The 18986-nt window shown below is 39.1% G+C and overlaps 1 protein-coding gene across 1 annotated transcript in view; it reads left to right on the top strand.

Moving 5' to 3' along the window:
- Nucleotides 1-14722, top strand: part of DBX2 (developing brain homeobox 2) — a 33089-nt gene extending 18367 nt beyond the window's left edge. The window contains exons 3-4 of the mRNA XM_047065247.1: nt 8493-8680; nt 14393-14722. Coding sequence (XP_046921203.1) covers nt 8493-8680; nt 14393-14722 — 518 coding nt within the window. The remainder of the gene's footprint in view (nt 1-8492; nt 8681-14392) is intronic.
- Nucleotides 14723-18986: the final 4264 nt, after the last annotated feature.

Raw genomic sequence — 18986 nt, 5'->3', positions numbered from 1 at the left:
AGGTTGGTCTTGAGCGTCACTGTCAAAGATGGGCGATGCTCTGATTAGTATTCTTGCCACCTGACCTGCCTGTGTTCTCTTTCACTGTTCTCAGCTGGAGTCTGGGTGCCCTGAGAAAAGCAACAAGACCTATAGCAGTCCTTCTGTGAGGATTTATTGTTAGCACTCTCAGATCTTCAGAGGGATGCAGCATTTTGTGCTAATAAAGAAAGAAGCATGATTATTTTGTTGAAAACCTAAGCAGTTTTATGCAGTAAGTTGAGTATAGGTTTTGACTTCTCAATAGTGAAGGGAGGGGTGTTCCAGAGATAAATGACAGTCGGTCAACCAGGAAGAATGTTTAAAGGAGTTGGAGACTCAAAGACAATAGATTTTCCAAGTTGATGGCTCTATTCAACGGTTCTACAGAGGCAGTGAAAGTATTTGAGTAACTTTCCAGGAAAGGAGTTCCCTTTCTCCCCAAATGTTCATAAGTAGTGGAGGCTGGGGGATGGGGAGCAGAGCTACTTAGAGATATAGGGTGCTTGTTCCTGATCTTGTCTGCAGCCCTTGTCTGACCATAGTGGGACCTCTAACAGGGCAGCTAATAAAGTCCTGATTTGAGATTCCCCAGAAGAAGAGCACAAGTACAGAATAGAGGAAAGAGAATTGGCTGAACAGAACAAAGAAGGGAAGGGTTATACTCTTGGCTCAGTATGTGTCTACAGAATGATATGGGGCAGTTGGATTATCTGTTTAGAAGTAGAATGCCCAGAACAAGGGAGATAAATAGTCCTACTAAACTCTAATGGTCAGACAGCCTATTAGAACCTGTTTAGTTCTAGAGCCCCACTTTAAAAGGCACAGTGAGCAAATAAAAACCAGGTCAGGAAGCAGTCAGCAACTAAAATTGCAAAGGATCTATATGTCTGGTCATGAATTTTCTAAAGTGATTGAGTATTTTTTTGGCCTGGAGAAGAGAATAAGGAGAACATGAGAGTTATTGTCAAATTAGATATACCATATTCAGTATAGATGTAAAGGATAGAATTGGGACCAATGAGTGGAGTTTAATGGAAATTGAATTTGGGCTTACTATAAGGGAAAGATTTTTACTAAATCAAATGAATATGATATGATAATGAAATGTTATAATACAGCATTTCCAAGTACTAGATTATATAGAGATTGGAAGGTAGACTTCTAGTTTAAATAAGGCGAGCCATGGAAGGCACTATCTTCTTTTTCCAAGCCTCAAATCCACAAGAATTACATAAAACACACACACACACACACACACACACACACACACACACACACTACATCCCCACACGTGAAAATATGAAGGGTTCCATTAATTATCTAATGCTCTGTTTCTCTGTCACCCTCCTTCCTTTCCTCCACGAACGTGTCATTTACACACAGCACACCTCCAGTTGGAGTGCCCTTCACCAGGCCCATGTCACACAGGGATTTTCTGGGGAATGGTCCTTGGGGCCATTTTAGGATCCAGGGAATCACACCTTTGAAACTTTCTATCCTAGGTCACTCTGCCGCTTTAATCTGACTCTTCTCACCTCCTTACCTCTTTGCCTACTCATAACTTTGACAATCTTTGGTATAATTTTAAAGAATATTGATTGGTCTCACTGACTTCAAGTGCACAGCCTAACTTTCTGGCACCTTAGTTTTTTTCCTGTGGAAAATTAGGATGGTAATACCTCCCTCTGGGGATTGTTGTAAAGATGACATGACATGCTGTATGTACTGAGCACATAACAGTAGTACCTGTTGAGCCCCATATATATGGAAGCCACATTTTAAATAGTGATATTCCCAAATTGGTAGAGTCTGTAGCACATTGAATTGGTGGCCCTGGCTTTTAAAGCCTCTTTTCTATGTGTCTTAAACTCTATATCTGCTTATTTTTATTTTTATATTATATTATATTATTTTATTTATTTATTTATGTATTTATGTATTTATTTATTTATTTAATTTATCATCACCTGGAAGTTTCCATACAAGTCAGACATTTGTCATGAGTTTAGACATAGTTCTACTAGGTGTTTGTTGCTTATAACAGTTTAGTAGTTTCTGAAAGAATTTTGAGTCACCAACAAGTTCTTAAAGTCTGTATGTTTGTTTTGCAGGCAGAGACTTGAGCACATATTCATAGGCTTAGAAGGAATGGAGGTGGTGTAGGTTCCGTGGTGTGGTTTATGGTTAGATCCAGAGAGAGCCCATAAAAGACTGTGGGGAGACATGGAAAGGAGCATCAATGGTATAAGTAGCATCTTATCATAAATACTCTTTTAGTAGGAACCTAAGGCATATCACCTAATGAAAACCAGCAGGATTTGTGTATTGAGAGGAGTGCTAAGAGAAACCAGGTAGCTAGCAAAGAAAGGAAGAATGTCATAGTCTTTATCGTTGCTGTATTTTTTTGCTTGTTCATTAGTTGTATCATATTCACTGTAGGTCTGTAGGGTGCCAGGTCCAGGAGTTAACCCTTTGACCTTCATAACCACTCCAGATTTCTCAGAGATTGAGTCTGGTTTGGGTCCATGACTTCCAAAATGTTAGTATTTACCACATTGGAGAGAATAATTTATTTGTAGATTTTCTCAATGGGAATCTTCTTTGTCTTTACTTGAAAATAGTTCTATAGGAAAACCTATGAGTTTCTAATAAAAGTTTTAGGGATATTGAAATGTGTTACCCCATTGTTTTATTTACACTTGTAGACCTTGGTGAAGAAGGGGCTAAAGGGGGGAGAATCATGGTCCTTACTTATAAAATCTCTGCTTAGAAAAAAAATGTATGTAGATTTTTAAAAATTAGGCTTGTAGGTCCATAAATTTGCTGTGCATTTCCCCATAGATATGAAAAGTTTTATTAGCTCAGAAAATACAGGCCTTTCTACAGTGCTGAGTAGCAGCATTTTAGGTGCTCCTTGAAAGGCTTTCCTCTAGGGTAAGTTACAGCATAAACTTCTTTCAGGCAAAACCTTCCCTCTGCCCCCACCAGGGCCCTAATATACCTATCTAGCTATCGCCTGTGTTTCTGCCATTCATACCCCACAATCTGGAGATACCAAGCTGTGTGAGATTCCAGATCCACCGTGTTTTGCCATGATCTCCTCTCACTTGTGAGTCTGCAAATGCTAATCCCTCTGCTCTGCCTGCTTTTGTCTAGGCTGCCAGCAAGAGGAATTGCTATTCTTCTAGCTGTTCCTCTCTCTCAGGACTTACTCTGTTAACTTCCAAGTCTAAGTGGCTTCTCATCTGGCTCTTAAATACTTTCTCTGCTGTGGTCTGTGGTTATTTATCCCACTGTGTTGTGGCTGTCTGTATATTTCTTGGACCTCTCCTTATCAACTGTGAGCACCTGAAGGATGGATTGATCTTCACTTATCAACTGTGAGCACCTGAAGGATGGATTGGATTCATCTTCACTTGTCACTCAGTGACATCTCAATCACTCCACCAGATTATTCCCAAAAAGGTTGCCATAGTGTTTGCTTGTTTTCCTTAGAAAATAGGACCACACTTAAAATGCAGAATAGATATGAATTATTTGTCCATAACTGTACAGTACTCTATTTTAGTATTTATTTTTGCTTTTTCAGTCTTTTTTTTCCCTGCATTTTAATCTAGTTGTAAGCATAGTATGGATCTTATCATACGCATTAAAGCAGATTTTCTTTGCTGCTGCTTGATCTTCATAGTTCTTTAAATAATTTCACCAAGTGGATATAGTATAATATACATATACATTTCTTTACCTTTGCATATTTAGTTTTTCCCCCAATTTTTAATACATATGGCTATTATAATGATAGATTATATACATTAACAAATTAAAAATGCCAGAATCAAAAAATCAAGTGATAGGGCATGCTAAATTTGAGGACACAGTTATTAGGCTGTATGGGAGATACCATGTAGTCAGGCTCACAGACAGGCCCAGGACAGGGGTCAGAAGCCTATAGTCACAGACAGGAACCCTGGATTTTATAAGTGTTTCCTCCCTTCCATTTTGACATGTTGTAACATCTGAGTAAAGACACAGTGTGGGCCAGAGGAAGGAGCCAAGAATTTTGATTCACAAGGTCCTCTTCATCTATACAGAGGATGTCTGTGCCATATGGTTCTTAGAAGAATCAAATGAAATCTGGGGCACCTGGTGCCTCAGTCAGTTAAGCATCTGACTTGATTTCAGTTCGGGTCATGGTTTGTGAGTTCGAGCCCTGCATTGGGCTGTGTGCTGACTGCACAGAGCCTGCTTGGGATTCTCTGTCTCCCTCTCTCTGTGCTTCCCCCCGGCCCCCCCCCAAAATAAATAAACTTTAAGAAAAAGAATCAAATCTAACAAATGGAAGTGGGTAGATTTGTGGGATCCTTACTGTGGGCTAGGCACTGAAATTTTCTTGTATTATGTCATCAAATCCTTAGAGCAACCCTGTAAGATAAGCTGAAAGAAGCTGAGTGACTTGCTTTAAGTCATACAGGTAAGTGCAGTGATCCAAGCCCAGTTCTTCTGTATCTCATATTTCAAAGTCCTTTGTGCTGGAGAGACATCATCCCAACAGTTGAGTCCCTGTGGCAGGAGGGCCAATTCCATAGTCTCTATACCAAGAAAAATTCAGAGAAGAGCATTTAGAAAAAGAACATATTGAGATATATTTTTTTTTATTGGCCAAGAGTTCATAAAGCTACTTAAATCTTTGATAAAGAAATAGTGAATGCAGTTGTCAAAACATGACTTCAAGATATGGCCTTGGCATGTGACAGGCAAAAGAAAGAAATGATGCTCTAGATGGAAAACTAACCAAGATCTCATGATACAATGGATGGATAGAGCATCAGTAAAAGCAGACCTTTGCAAAGAATGAGGCTGGATTACATCCCAGAAGCTATGGCATTTCTAAGGAGATGCAAGTGTAGCAGAGCTGGAAGGAAAGAGGGAGAGGCCAGTGGTCCTTCTAGCAATGTGAGGAGGAACCAGAATGAGATATAAACCAGGGCTGAGAGACACATTGGGAGATGATCTGCAATCTTTTAGCCAATAGGAAAGGAAGTATCATATTGCAGAAGGAGATTTGACAAGATTTATTCATTTGTTGACACTTGTTTCCTAAAATATAAGTCACATTGTGTTAGAATATATTGTGTAGGGTTGGGAGCCTTTGTTTTGAAATGAGTTGTTTTGGGTTTGAAACCCTAGCCATGTGCCCTTGGACAAAGTTTTTTAAACTATCTGATCTTCATTTTATTCATCTGTAAAATGGGGAAAATAATAGTATGTAATGTTGATGGCATAGGTTGGGAGGATTAAATGAATTAATGTGTGTCAGTGGCTTAACACAGAGTAAATGTAATGGTACAGAGTACTGTGTGTTTATCATTATCATGTCACACCCTGATTAAACATCTCCTCTTGATTTTCACTACTGTTGGATAATGTCCCAGACTCTTATAATCCTCTATGATCTGGCCCCATTCCACTCTAATCTCTATGTCAAAGGTCCAAATGTCTTCAAGAGCCTGGTAAGCTGGGTGAGGCTGTGACAGACTGGGGGCCACATGTTCCATCAAGAGGGGGCACCTGCTGCGTTCTCTGGTAGCTCTTTACTTTCTGGGAAGGTGAGCCTAGTGTGGTTCCCTTTGAAGAGATGTCAGAAACCTGGACTTCACATGAAATCTCCTAGTTGTGCAATGTGGACAGCTCAATCAGAATTCTAAGACCAGCAAAGCCCATCTGCAGGCTGGATAAGGGTGCCAGCTTGCACCTGCTGCTTCATGCCTTTCCCCAGCCTTGAAGACTGTTTACTTTTCCTCAGATAAACTTTATTCCTTCATGCCTTAATGCTTTTTAGAAAAATGTTGAGTGTAGTTGACACACAAGGTTATATTAGTTTCAGGTGTATAACACAGTGATTCAACAAGTTTATACATTATGCTGTGTTTGCCACAAGTATAGCTACCATCTGTCCTGATACATTACTATTACAATATCATTGACTATATTCCTTGTGCTGTGCCTTTTATTTTCATAATTTACTCATTCCATAACTGGAAGCCTGTATTACCTACTCCCCTTAACTCATTTTGCCCAGCCCTTCACCCCTCTCCCCTCTGGCAACCATCAGTTTGTTCTCTGTATTTATAGGTGTGCCTTAGTGCTTTTAGACATGCAGTCACTCTGCTTAGGTTGGCCTTGGTTCTTTCTCTCTTGAACTGGATTGTTCTTTTAGACTTGGCTCAACCTGCTTTCTCTGAACTAATTACTTCCTCCTTTGTGATACCAGAGAATTTCATAGAGCATTCTATTCTAGGGCTTAAGGCATTCATTTGCTTTTTTATTTAGATGTAATTTTTGGGGCGCCTGGGTGGCTCAGTCTGTGGAGCATCTGACTTTGGCTCAGGTCATAATCTCACGGCTCATGAGTTCGAGCCCTGCATCAGGCTGTGTGCTGACAGCTCAGAGTCTGGAGCCTGCTTCAGATTCTGTTTCTCCCTCTCTCTCTCTGCCCCTTCCCCAATCACACTCTGTCTCTCTCTCTTTCAGAAATAAACAAATATTTAAAAAAATTTTTAAAGAAATAATTATTAAGCACCAGAATGCATACCAGCTATAGCCATAAACTGGAGTCCCTGCTCCCCTGGTGCTTATATTCTGCTGTGGTGTTCATGTGTTAGTCCTCCCATGAGAAGGTGAGCTCCTTAAGGGCAGGGACCATGTGCTGTGTCTGGTTTCCTCAAATAAGCTCAGTTAGTCTGATACCAGGTATCAGTGTCCTTTTGCTGTGGTAACAAATTTCTGCAAATCTCCTGTCTTAAAACAATAGAAGCTTATTATCTTATATTTATGGGGTTCAGTAGCCTTAAATGGGTCTCACTGGACTAAAATCAAGTGTCAGCAGGGCTGTGTTCCTTCTGGAGGCTCTTGGGGAGAATTTGTTTCTTGCCTTTCCCTGTTTCTAGTGGCCGTCTGCATTTCTTGGTTTGTGGCCACTTCCTTCATCTTCAAAGCAAGAGTGTAGCATCAGAGAGAGTAAATCTCTGACTATGACTCCCTTGTTTTTCTCCTTCTTCCACTCATAAGGACCCTTGTGATCACATTAGGCCCACCTGGATACCCTAGAATACCCCAGGATGTCTTCTAATCTCAAGGTCAGTTGATTAGCAACTGATACTACACTTGGAACCTTACTTTTCCCTTGTAATGTAATATGACATATTTACAGGTTCTAGGGAACATACATAGTATGTAATCTTTGGGAAGGCCATTGTTCTGCCTATCACAGCTGGAAAGCCAAATGAATGAATAAATGGTGAATGATGAAGGAAACTCTCAGAGGGTGGGAACCAGTTGTGCAAAAGGCAGAAAAAGTAGTAAATATCTCTGACCTGAAGGAGTTGATGATCACTTGGATTGGGGAGTGGTGGTGATTGGGGGTCTTCCAAACTTCCTTTCTCAGATTGAACATCTCTGACTCCTGTAAGCTTTCCTTGACATCCCAGATTACGATCAGACCCTTGCTTTGTGCTCCCAAGGCAGCCTCCTTAGGAATACATCCTCACATTTGTGATGCTAGTTGAGTAAATGACTTCCAGGGGCACCTGGGTGGCTCATTCGGTTGAACATCCATCTCTTGTTTCAGCTCAGGTCATGATCTCAGGGTCATGAAATCGGCCCTCCCGATGGAACCTGATGAAGAATTTCTCTCCCTCTACTGCTTGCATGAGCTCTCTCTGGAAAAAAAAAAAAAAAAGGAAGAAAAGAACAATACTGAAAATTCAAAAGCTATTTATTTTATTGCAAAATAAGTAGTATTAAGTTAAAAATAAAATAAGTAAAAATAAATGCCTTCCACTAAATCTTACAGGTAATGCATATAATAAAATATATTTATCTTGTTTCTCAATGTGTAGCATTGAGCAGACGGCCTGGCATATGGTAAGTGTTCAAACTTTGTTGAGAGAGAAAACAAATGAATAAATAAATGAAGAAGTAGAGAAAAATTTAAAAATTTTTAATGTTTATTTTTGAGAGAGAGAGAGAGCATGAGTGGGGGGGGGGTGCGGCACAGAGAGAGAGGGAAACAGAATCTGAAGCAGGCTCTAGGCTCTGAGCTGTCAGCACAGAGCCCAATGTGGGACTCAAACTCACGAACCATGAGATCATGACCTGAGTTGAAGTCAGACACTTAACCAACTGAGCCACCCAGGCACCCCATGGGACCATGGACTTTCTAACGTGGCACCCAAATTGGGAGGGCGAGCAGATGTACTTTTATCTCATTGGGGAGCGAAGGGCATTTATCAGATTCTCAATGGAGTCCATGACCAAAAACATGGAAGAAGCACTGCTCAAAGTGTGCAGAGTTCAGAGATAAGAGTGTTTGGGCATAGTACAGAGAAGGAAGATGCTGTCCTGGGAAAGGCAGACTGACTTCTCCTTATTAATAAAGCTAACCAGGTTTTGTACATGTTTCCCCCCTCTAGGAGAAGAGAATGTGCTGTCCCTCCTGACCCAGGACTCGAACTCCAAAGCTCGGCGGGGTATTTTAAGAAGAGCTGTTTTTTCTGAGGATCAGAGAAAGGCTCTGGAGAAAATGTTTCAGAAGCAGAAATATATCAGCAAAACAGACCGAAAGAAACTTGCCATCAGCTTGGGACTAAAGGAATCACAGGTATTAATGAGCAGGAAGATGTCCACTGCTCCTGATTTCTGAAGGAATACAATGAAACCCATGCATTTGGCAAATATCTGTTGTACTAGGTATGGTGCTGGACCCTAAAGTGCTATTGAAATGATTTTCGCAATTTTTTAGTGGGTGGAAATACATATCACAATTCCTATTTGGAAATAGGTCCATTTGCTGAGAGGTCTAGGTTTTTGCACGCTTAAATCTTCCTAAATGAAGAGAAACATTAAGGATGTGGCATTTGTATCATTAATTGTTTGCTCTGGTTTCAGAGTAGACTACGTAATGTTCTACAAAAGCAGGAACCGTTTTCCCCGTCTTTTTCTTCATTTCCAATCCCAAATCCAGTCCCAAATGTGTGACTCATAAATATCTCTAACTAGATCTCATTACTCTGCATTTTGGGTTTATGTCAAGCACAGTAAAGTAGTTTCATGGTTGCAACACTTACAAACCTTTCTTGTACATTAAGCCACTAGTATTGGACTATTTAATCATTTTATAATCACCATGTGAAATAAGCACTGTAATCATTCTCATTTTCTAGATGAGAAAATGTAGAGAAGTGAACACAGATAGGTCTGATGTCACGTAGTGAAGCTGCTTGGGAATTGGGCTCTCACCCCAGGTTACCTGACTCTGGAGTTGTGTTCTCCTTCACCTGGTGCTATCCTGTATGGTTGTGCCGCATGTTCACTGCACAAGGCACTTGACTAAGAGGGATGGCAGCAGTTGAAATGTAGCAGGTAGTCCATCTGCCAAGCTGGCTTTTGTGATGCAAGGCTACAATCCACCTGGATTTTTTGAATTAGCTTCAAGGCACTGAAGTTGTTAGCACAGTCTCTGTGTTAACCACTGTGCTCACCTGTTCTTCCCTCGGTACAAATGACCTGGTTTCTAACTTTGGATTTTATTAAACCAGTTATTTTTGGATGAAACTCTCCTTAACCTTTCTTTCTTTCTCTTTAACTGCTTCCTTTCCCTAGGGAAGTGATCTGTCCCTACCCCCACGCCCAACTGCTTCTAGTTGTAGAAAGCATTACGTGGTGTGGTAGAGTGTAATTGGCCTGGATCCGCCAGTCTGTGCTTTCCTCATTGTGTGATACTAATGAGTCCCTAACCTTAATTGACTGCTCTATGCCTCAGTTTCTCACTTCAAAAACAGGGACAAATGTAGGAATTCTATGTCACTGAGCCATTCTGTGTATGTGATAGATAAATCAGCTGCATGCAAGACACTGTGCGAAGTGGGCAGCAAGGAGTGTTGATAAGGACTGATTGAGATACACTCTTCACACTCAGGAATTTATATAAGCAGCTGGAAAAATGAAGCAGAAGGTCATGAACAGTTAGATAATAACAGATAATATTGTCTCCTATGTTATGAGACAATAACATAGGAGACATCACCTGGAAGGTTAGATATACTGCCAAATAAAGGAGCTAGGTCAGTGGTCCTCAAAGTTACATATCTCTTTGGAGCCTTATGTTAATCTCCATGTCTGGGGAGGGCAGCCATATGACTGGTCCCTATACCCCTGGGGAGTCTAGCGATGGAACTGTCTCATCCTTAGAGGAATCGTTGGGCCTGACTAAGGAGGCACAGAAGCTCAGTAGGACCCACCTGCGTCTCACTGATATGGATAAAAGTCTCCAGAGTTAGAGGGGAGAAACTGTGCAGGTTGGGGAGGTTGAGTCAGAACTTGAAGTAAGTGTTAAAACAGGAAACGTGGCTAGGTTTGATCTCACAGTGCCCTGAGACCATGTGAACATCTTTGATAGTACATGTCATCTTTTTTTTTTTTAATTTTTTAATGCTTATCTATTTTTGAGAGAGAGAGAGAGGGAGAGTGCGAGCACTAGCGGGAAGGGGCAGAGAGAAAGAGGGAGACAGAGAATTAAAAGCAGGCTCTGCGCTATCTGTGCAAAGCCCAGTGTGGGACTTGCACATTGAGAACCGTGAGATCCTGACCTGAGCCAAAGTTGGTCGGTCGGACACCCAACTTACCGAGCCACCCAGGCACCCCAGTACATATCATCTTCTTAAGAACAGACTATTGGAAAGGGGATGCAGCAGGCATATCAGAGAATATTTACGGGGGGGTGACCGTAATCTGTCCATTCCAAGAAAACAAACTGTTTTCCTTGTTTGTATGTTATCGTCTAGTTCTCATTCACAGGTGTATAGTGTTACATAGTTGATTGTATTGTTTTTAAAATTCAAGTGCCTGAGGAGTGAATACTTTTTATGTCACTGAATTTGGTGAACATCCCAGAAGTAATTTCACATTTTCTTATTTGCATATACATCTAATTACACAATTAACACATGGCATTTCAAACAAAGGGGAAATTGGTAAAGTTAAAAATGAAAACTCATCTCCTCCCTTTCCAACCCAACTCCTTCATTTACTACTGTCATTTATAAATGGCTCTTGTTTTAATTTCTTTGATGAACCATGTATTATCTTTATCTTTAAAATAAATGAACACAAACGCACCATGATTACCATGTGTCCTTACATTTGATGTCATTTATCCTCACAGGGACCCTGTGAGGAATCTACTTTGATTTTATAATAGGGACCTAGAATTGAGACACAGAATTGTGTGTGCATGTGTATGTGTTTCTCCTTAACTGCTTCCTTTCCCTAGGAAATATATACATTTATATATATATACATACATGTATGTATATATATCAAGATATATGTAGGAAATAATCCCATTTATATATATATAAATATATAAAAATATATATAATATAAATAAATAAATAAATATATTTTATATAAATAATATTATATAATAAAATAAATACATAATAAATAAATAATAAATAAATTAAATAACATAAAAATAATATTTTATTATAAATAATATAAATATATTTATATAAATAAAATATATAAATATATTTATAAATATAAATATATATAAATAAATATATATAAATATATAAATAAAAATATAGATATATAAATGGGATTATTCCCTACATATATCTTGATTTTCTGAAGGAGAGGACAAATAATCTGTGTTACCACCACCCAGATCAAACAGTAGAACCCTATCACCAGGCCAGTAGTCCCTTGCAGATTCCCTCCAGGTTACTGTTTCCTTTTCTGAGACTACCCACTATCATGGCTTCTAACAACATAGATTAGTTTTGCCTATTTGGGGGTAGTTTATATAAACAGAATCATTCGGTACAAATTCTATGGTATATGGCTTCTTTTCCTTAATATTATGTTTGTGAGATTCATTCACGTTTGCAAGCAGTAGTAGCTCATCGGTACTCATGGCTGTGTAGTATTCCATCACACGGTTTACCACAGTTTATCCATCTTCATCGTGGGTGTTTGGATTGCTCCCACTTTTTAGCTATTATCTGTATTATTTGTAGCAGTTATTGTAGCTGTTCTCAAAATAGTTGGAATATTATAGTTAGTGACATTTTCTTGTTACAGCCATTGCAGACTCTCCAAGTTGGTGGTTTCTTTCATTGTGGTAAAATATACATAACATAAAATTTACCATTTTAACCTTTTTTGAGGGTACAGTTTAGTGGCATCAGGTACTTAGTTCACGTTGTTGCACAGTCATGACTACCTTCAGTCTCCAGAACTTTTTTCATCTTGTAAAACTGAAACTCTGTATCCATTATGCAGTGACTCCCCATTTCTCCCTCACTCCAGCCCCTAGCAACCACCACTTTCTGTCCCTATGATTTGACTGTTCTAGGTACTTTCAAATGAATCATTTGTATTTGTCCTTTTGTGATTGGTTGATTTCACTTAGCGTATCTTCAGGGTTCATCCATGTTGTAGCACGTGTCAGAATTTCCTTACCTTTTAAAGCTGAATAATATTCCATTGTATGGATATACCACATTTGTTTATGCATTCACCCATCAGTGGACATTTTGGTTGCTTCTGCCTTTTGGCTGTTATGCATAATGCATGAACATGGATCACAAATATCTCTTTGAGTCTCTGGTTTTAATTCTTTAAAGTAGTTTGTGGCTTTTTCATGTTTGTGGTATTACACAGAAATTTCTCATTTTTATATTGTCAGCTCTATTTTTTTTCTTTTGTGGCCTTAATGTTTTATGTCATACTTAAAAAAAAATTCATCTCTCCATGACTGTGATGATATCTTCTAGTTTTTTCTAAAACTTTTATACTTTTGTTTTTGTGTTTAGCTGTTTAATCCATTTGGAAATTGTTTTTGTATTTGTTGAGAGGTAGAACTTTTAATTTATGATTTTCCCCAGATATGTACCTTTGTTTCAATACTGTTGGTTGTGAAGGAACTTTTTTGATTTTTTTTTTTTCCACTGAGATATCGCCCAGAAACAACTCTTGATATGCAGAAAAGCGACGGGAAAAAGAAAATAATGAATGTGGCACCAGTGGGCACAAATAAATGTCTTAGTGAAAGCCCACTAGAAATACTTGGCAGGCTTTCTAGGAGTAAATGCTCACCACAAATAATAAATGAGTTCATGAATAGAACCAAATGCTCTGGTATGTACACATTAGTACTGTTTTCTTATGAAAAGCCTTAACCACAGGATTGTAACTGAGATGGCAGTCTTTTGGACTCAGTTGCCTGGGGTCAGGTTCTTTGTAGCCATTTTGAAATTGCCAGTCAGGTTGAAAGAATGAAGAAATTGTTTTCCCAATCTGAAAAGACCATCTCAATTTTTTCCTTCATTGGGAGAAATACTTGGTAATACTTCAATGATTTTTTTTATGTAGAATTTTCTAGTTTTTGTTTTAAAAATAGAAATCCACTAAATTGTTCATGTAAAGATGCAGTGTAATGCTCAGGAAAATAATGTGATTGGATTTTGAGATGTCAGGAAACCTGTTGTGAAGTTTTCTGACCAGGCACAGTTGACTATGTAGCAGATAAAGACAGAAGTTCGTAGTAAAGACAGACTCCGGTAGGGTGAGGTGGAATATGGCTCAAATTAGAAACCACTATCATAAGTACAACAATTGGTTGCTGTTTATTGAGCCTAATTCTTCAAGTTTGATAAATCCTTAGAGTAATCAAACTTGGAAACTGTATAAAGCCTGGAATTGATCAAAACATTATAAAATGTATTCTTAATTTAGTTTTCTAGAAGTTCCTGATGAAATCTAAATGTTATAAGAGCCTGGGCACTGGAGTAGCACAGTCATGGATTCTGTTCTAAGTGCTTCCATTTTACTAGCTCTATGACTTTGAACTGGTTTATCACTCTGAACCCCAGTTTTCATACGTGTGAAATGAGGACTTCTTGCATTCACCGTGAGGATTAAGTTATGTATTCGGCGTAACATGCATGCCTTGACACCTGGCACAAAATAAACATTATTGCTAGTCAATGGCATTTCCTTTTTATAAATAAATTAGCATTGCCTAAATGATGTTTTAAACTATTGAGAGTTAAATCAGACGTCATACTTGTAGGATGTAACCAATTTATCACAGTCGTTTTGTTTCATAAGTGTGTGGATATTATGCTAAAGTAATTTCTCAGATATTTTTGAAGGAGCCCAGTGAAAAGTGATAAGGACTTTGCTAGGCTGGCTGTCATGATAAGGTATTTCATAGAAGGGTATACTAGGAGAAATTATAGTTTAAAATACTGAAGTGAAGTAACATGGAATAAGTGATCGTTTTGTCCAATTATTTTATCAATAGGTGAAAATTTGGTTTCAGAACAGAAGAATGAAATGGCGGAATTCCAAAGAGAAAGAAGTGCTTTCCAACAGGTGTATCCAAGAAGTAGGCCTTCAAGAGGATCCCCTCTCGCGGTCTGCTCTGGGGTTCCCTTCTCCATGTCCTTCGCTCTGGGAAGTCTCCCAACAGCACTCAAGTCCAAGATGGAGGGAGAATTCGCCAGAACCTTCAGAAAGACTGATCCAGGAGAGTTCAGGCGCACGGCCCCCAGAAGCAAATTCACTTCAGGGTGCCTTGTATTTGTGTTCTGAAGAAGCTGGAGACAAGGGTGTGCTTACTGGGGCTGTCTGAATGGAAGCCTTCCTCCTTGTTAATTTGAAAAGGACGCCTAACTAATAATATTTTGACTCTAAAGCCAGCTAGCTTGTGCCTCATCAGTGCCTAAAACATAATATCTTTGGAGTGATGCACGAACTAATGCTTTAGGAAGTCCTCTCCAGTGTTCTCTTGTTTGGCTCCCAGACTCAGGCTTAATTTTTAATTTGTAAGTGGAATAGAATCTCCCAGAGAGTACAATGGAACTGAAAAGAATTGAGAGTTATATAGTTGGGCTCAGTCCCTACTCTGAGTGCGTGTATATACGTGCGTGTCTCTATGTGTGTATATATATAAATATTCATGGAAATGCATCAGTAGGAGCTAGTTCCTCTTTAAATAGTGCATCGAGCAAATTCATTTCCTTTTATTTGAGGAAAAACCAACTGTTGACTGAATGCGATTAATTTCTTGAAAATAATGTAAAATTTGGATTTTAGCCCAAATTTTCATATCACAGGAACATGTTTTTGAAAATTCTCTATTTTCTGGTTTCTTTTAGAATCTAGCTATCGAATTTTAACAATTCAGCTCAGCTGTCCTGATCGAATAAGCCACTGTTAGATACATACACCGAAAGCATATACTTAAAATTAACACAACAAGCAAACTATAAGAATTTCTGAATGATACTGTTAGTACCCTTAATTTTCCAAGTCTCTGGCCTTTATTAGGACATCAGTGAGTTACCCATTTAACTAACAGTTATCTTTTGATCTCTTCTCTGTAAGGATGGGCTTTAGTTAAGGTTTGCAAAACAAAATGCCTTTAAGGGCCTGTGAGTGAATAAAGGGCATGGCCCACCTAAAAATATTTGAGTTTAATAATTTAAAAAATACTGTGTTGGGCACATGAAACATCCATGCCAAGCAGTTTTTGACCTCTGGCCAAGATTTAAGGAAGTGTCACAGTTCTTAAAATGTTCCCAACTGAACTTCAAAACACAATACTGATGGATTCTAGAGTGGATTTCTGTTTGCACTTCTAGTTATAGACTCAATTTTCCACTTAGGTGGTATACACCACATTTTTAGGTTATTTTTGTGTATTAACAGACACCACACAGATGTTTTATGTGTTTTGAGTATCCTGAAATAGTAGTATTATAAAATTGCATTTCTGGTAACGATTTGCTTAGTTAATCTGGAAATTTTTATTCTAGGTCCAAGAAAGAATTATGTTTCACTTTGAAGGAAATGAGGCAGAAAAAGGAAATGATGTGGTTTTGAACTTGGTTATTATTAATCTGTGGACAAGAAACATTATTAGAAGTTCATGATGTGGAATTTTGTTAGTGAGAAATCTGTGTAAAGAAAGTGGCTTCTAATTTGCTTACATTCCTAGTTATAGACTTTGAGGCTTTCGGGCTTAAAGAAGGTAATGTCTTAGAAGACAACAGTTTCAGTCAGCATCAAGAAATTATTTTGTGTGAACGTAATTTGAATTGGGGTATGCTAGCCTGTGTCTTTATCTCTAGATGTTTTACTTAAAAGTCCTCTCAGAAGAAGCTTGTCTCAGTGTCTCTGTGGGAAGTAGGAGCAGGGATCTGCTGACAACAATTTAAAACTTAAAACTCGTCTTTAAATGATTTATAGTATTGTTTCTTTCCTTTGTATAATGTTAACCTCGTTTACATATATTGGGTCCTTTTTTATGCTCTAGAGAGTGTGCTAAGCCTATTAAGGTGGATTAATTCATGACAGTCCTCATGACAATAGTCCTAGGAAGTAGGCACTGTTACTGCCAACATTCCTGTTGCCCAGATGAGGAAGAAGGGACAGGACGAAGGCAGTGTGGTTAGGGTGATGGCCCTAGGTCATGAGGTTAATGAATAGAGTTTGGACCCTGGCCATCAGGTTTCAAATCTTGAGATCTTACCAACCATATGGGGGTGCATACCACTGTAGAATGTATTCACAAGTTTATGGGATGCATTGTAAGACATACGTTTTGGGGATTACAGTAAGATTTATTAAAGAAATTCAGAAGCATTTTGTACTTTATGATCTCTTACTTGGGGAATGGTTTTCTTTCTGGTATTCTCTTCTCTGTTAACTTTGAAGTTTGAGGAAAGTAAAGAATTGCAGAAACCTTCAACTATCAAGCCTCTATAGACAATAGTCCCATAGGAGTGTTTAAGTGAAATGAAAATGTTTTTTTTTTTTCTTATCATTCATGGCTAAAAATTATGAAGTGCTTACCTATGGTTAATGGTTCTGGAGGATAACTTGAAGATCAAATGAGAGCAATCTGCTTCATGGCCATCTTATGACCCAGGTGTTAGATGTGGGTTGATTGGTGCTTAGATGATCTTCCCCCAGGGTTTCACCCCAAGCTCTGAGGCTCAGCAGAGGCTCCTCTCTGCAAGGTTGGCCTGATATTCAAATATACAGATAAATATTTTAATTGGTTTCTAGCATCAAGGCTTAGGAAAAGTATACTTTAGATGACTGTATTAGGGATACTTAGAAAACACCCACAAACATACACACATGGTGCACATACATGTATGCCTCCTACTTTGCCTTTACTTACCTGAATTACTGGACGGAACCACTGAGCTTGATATTCTAATTGCAAGTATCTCCCTTTCTCTCTCTTTTATTCTAAAGTTTATTTATTTATTTTGGGAGAGAGAGAGCATGAGTGGGAGAGGGGCAGAGAGAGAGAGGGAGAGAGAGAGAATCCCAAGCAGGCTTTAAGCTGTCAGCATGGAGCCTGATGCGACGCTTGATCCCACGAACTGTGAGATCATGACCTGAGCCAAAATCAAGAGTCCAATGCTCAACGGAGCCACCCAGGTGCCCCTCCCTTCTCTCTTAATTTCTTCTCTGTCAACTCTCCCTCTCCCTACTCCACCTCCCTCCACTTAAAATACTTATATGTGTATTTTCCTCTGTTCTCTAGATGCAGACTCCTTTCTCCTTGTGATCACATAATAGTATATTTGTTGTCTGCTTTCCAGACAAATACTTCTCTCATAAGAACCAGAGACAGAGAAGCCTGGAGGCAAAGGTATCTTAAAATTTTTAGAAGAAATTGTAAAATGGATTTTAGGCAGATGAGAAGAAAAGGCGGCGAGCATCATCCTCTAGCTTTTATGAAGATAAATATTTTATAAACCTGAATATCAAGGATTGGAAGTATATAAGCAGGTTAGGAATGGTCACTGGATCTGGCGACAGTGAAGGCCGTGATAATTGATGTAGAAAAGGCAATTCTATTTCCTTAGTACTGATGTGGGTTCAGTGGGGAACCCAATTGTTTAGTCCAGTGGTTCTCAAACTTTAAAAATCCATATATATGAACATGCCATACCTTCCAACAAGTTTTGGGCATGTGCTCAGATTTGGGCATATACCTCATATATTCAGCATCCATACCTCCCACTCCCCGCCCCCCCTCCCTGAGAATCATTATACATGCTTTTCGCTTTTTTTATTTTATTTTTTTAATGTTTGTTTATTTTTGAGAAATAGTGCAAGCAGGGGAGGGGCAGAGAGAGAGAGAGACAGAATCCAAAGCAGGCTCCAGGCTCTGAGTTGTCAACACAGAGTCCAATGTGAGGCTCAAATTCATGAACTGTGAAATCATGACCTGAGCCAAAGTCGAATGCTTCACTGACTGAGCCACCCAAGCGCCTCTCACTTTTCAAATATAGTCATAATTGGGGTGTCTGGTGGCTCAGTGAAGCATCTGACTCTTGAATTCAGCTCAGGTCATGATCCCAAGGACGTGGGATCAAGCCCTGCATCGGGCCCCCACACTGAGCATGGAGCCTGCTTGGGATTCTCTCTCTGCCCCTCCCCCCACCCACTCACATGCACACTCTCAAACAAAGTTATTATCAAATATAAAGTCATAATTAAATATGCTTGTTCAAGCCACCCATGTCTTTTCTGGTCCCTTTCATTCCACATTCTGATGCATTTTTTTTAAAGCTGCATACTCCCCAACATGTTCATGACCTACCCCTCATGACGAGTGACTTCATCAACCTCTGTTGGCATTTAATACAGCAGAGTTGGGGCGCCTGGGTGGCTCTGTCGGTTGAGCGTCCAACTTCGGCTCAGGTCATGCATGATCTCCCAGTTTGTGAGTTCAAGCTCCTCGTCTGGCTCTGTGCTGACAGTTCAGAGCCTGGAGACTGCTTCAGATTCTGTGTCTCCCTCTCTCTGCTCTTCCCCCACCCATGCTCTGTCTCTCTCAAGAATAAACATTAAAAAAAAATTAAAAATAC

Source organism: Lynx rufus, unplaced genomic scaffold (assembly GCF_022079265.1).
Source record: "Lynx rufus isolate CCGP_SWC_20201006 ecotype Redwood Valley unplaced genomic scaffold, mLynRuf1.p SCAF_7, whole genome shotgun sequence".
Lineage (NCBI taxonomy): Eukaryota > Metazoa > Chordata > Mammalia > Carnivora > Felidae > Lynx > Lynx rufus.
This window is presented reverse-complemented; position numbering and strand designations above follow the sequence as displayed.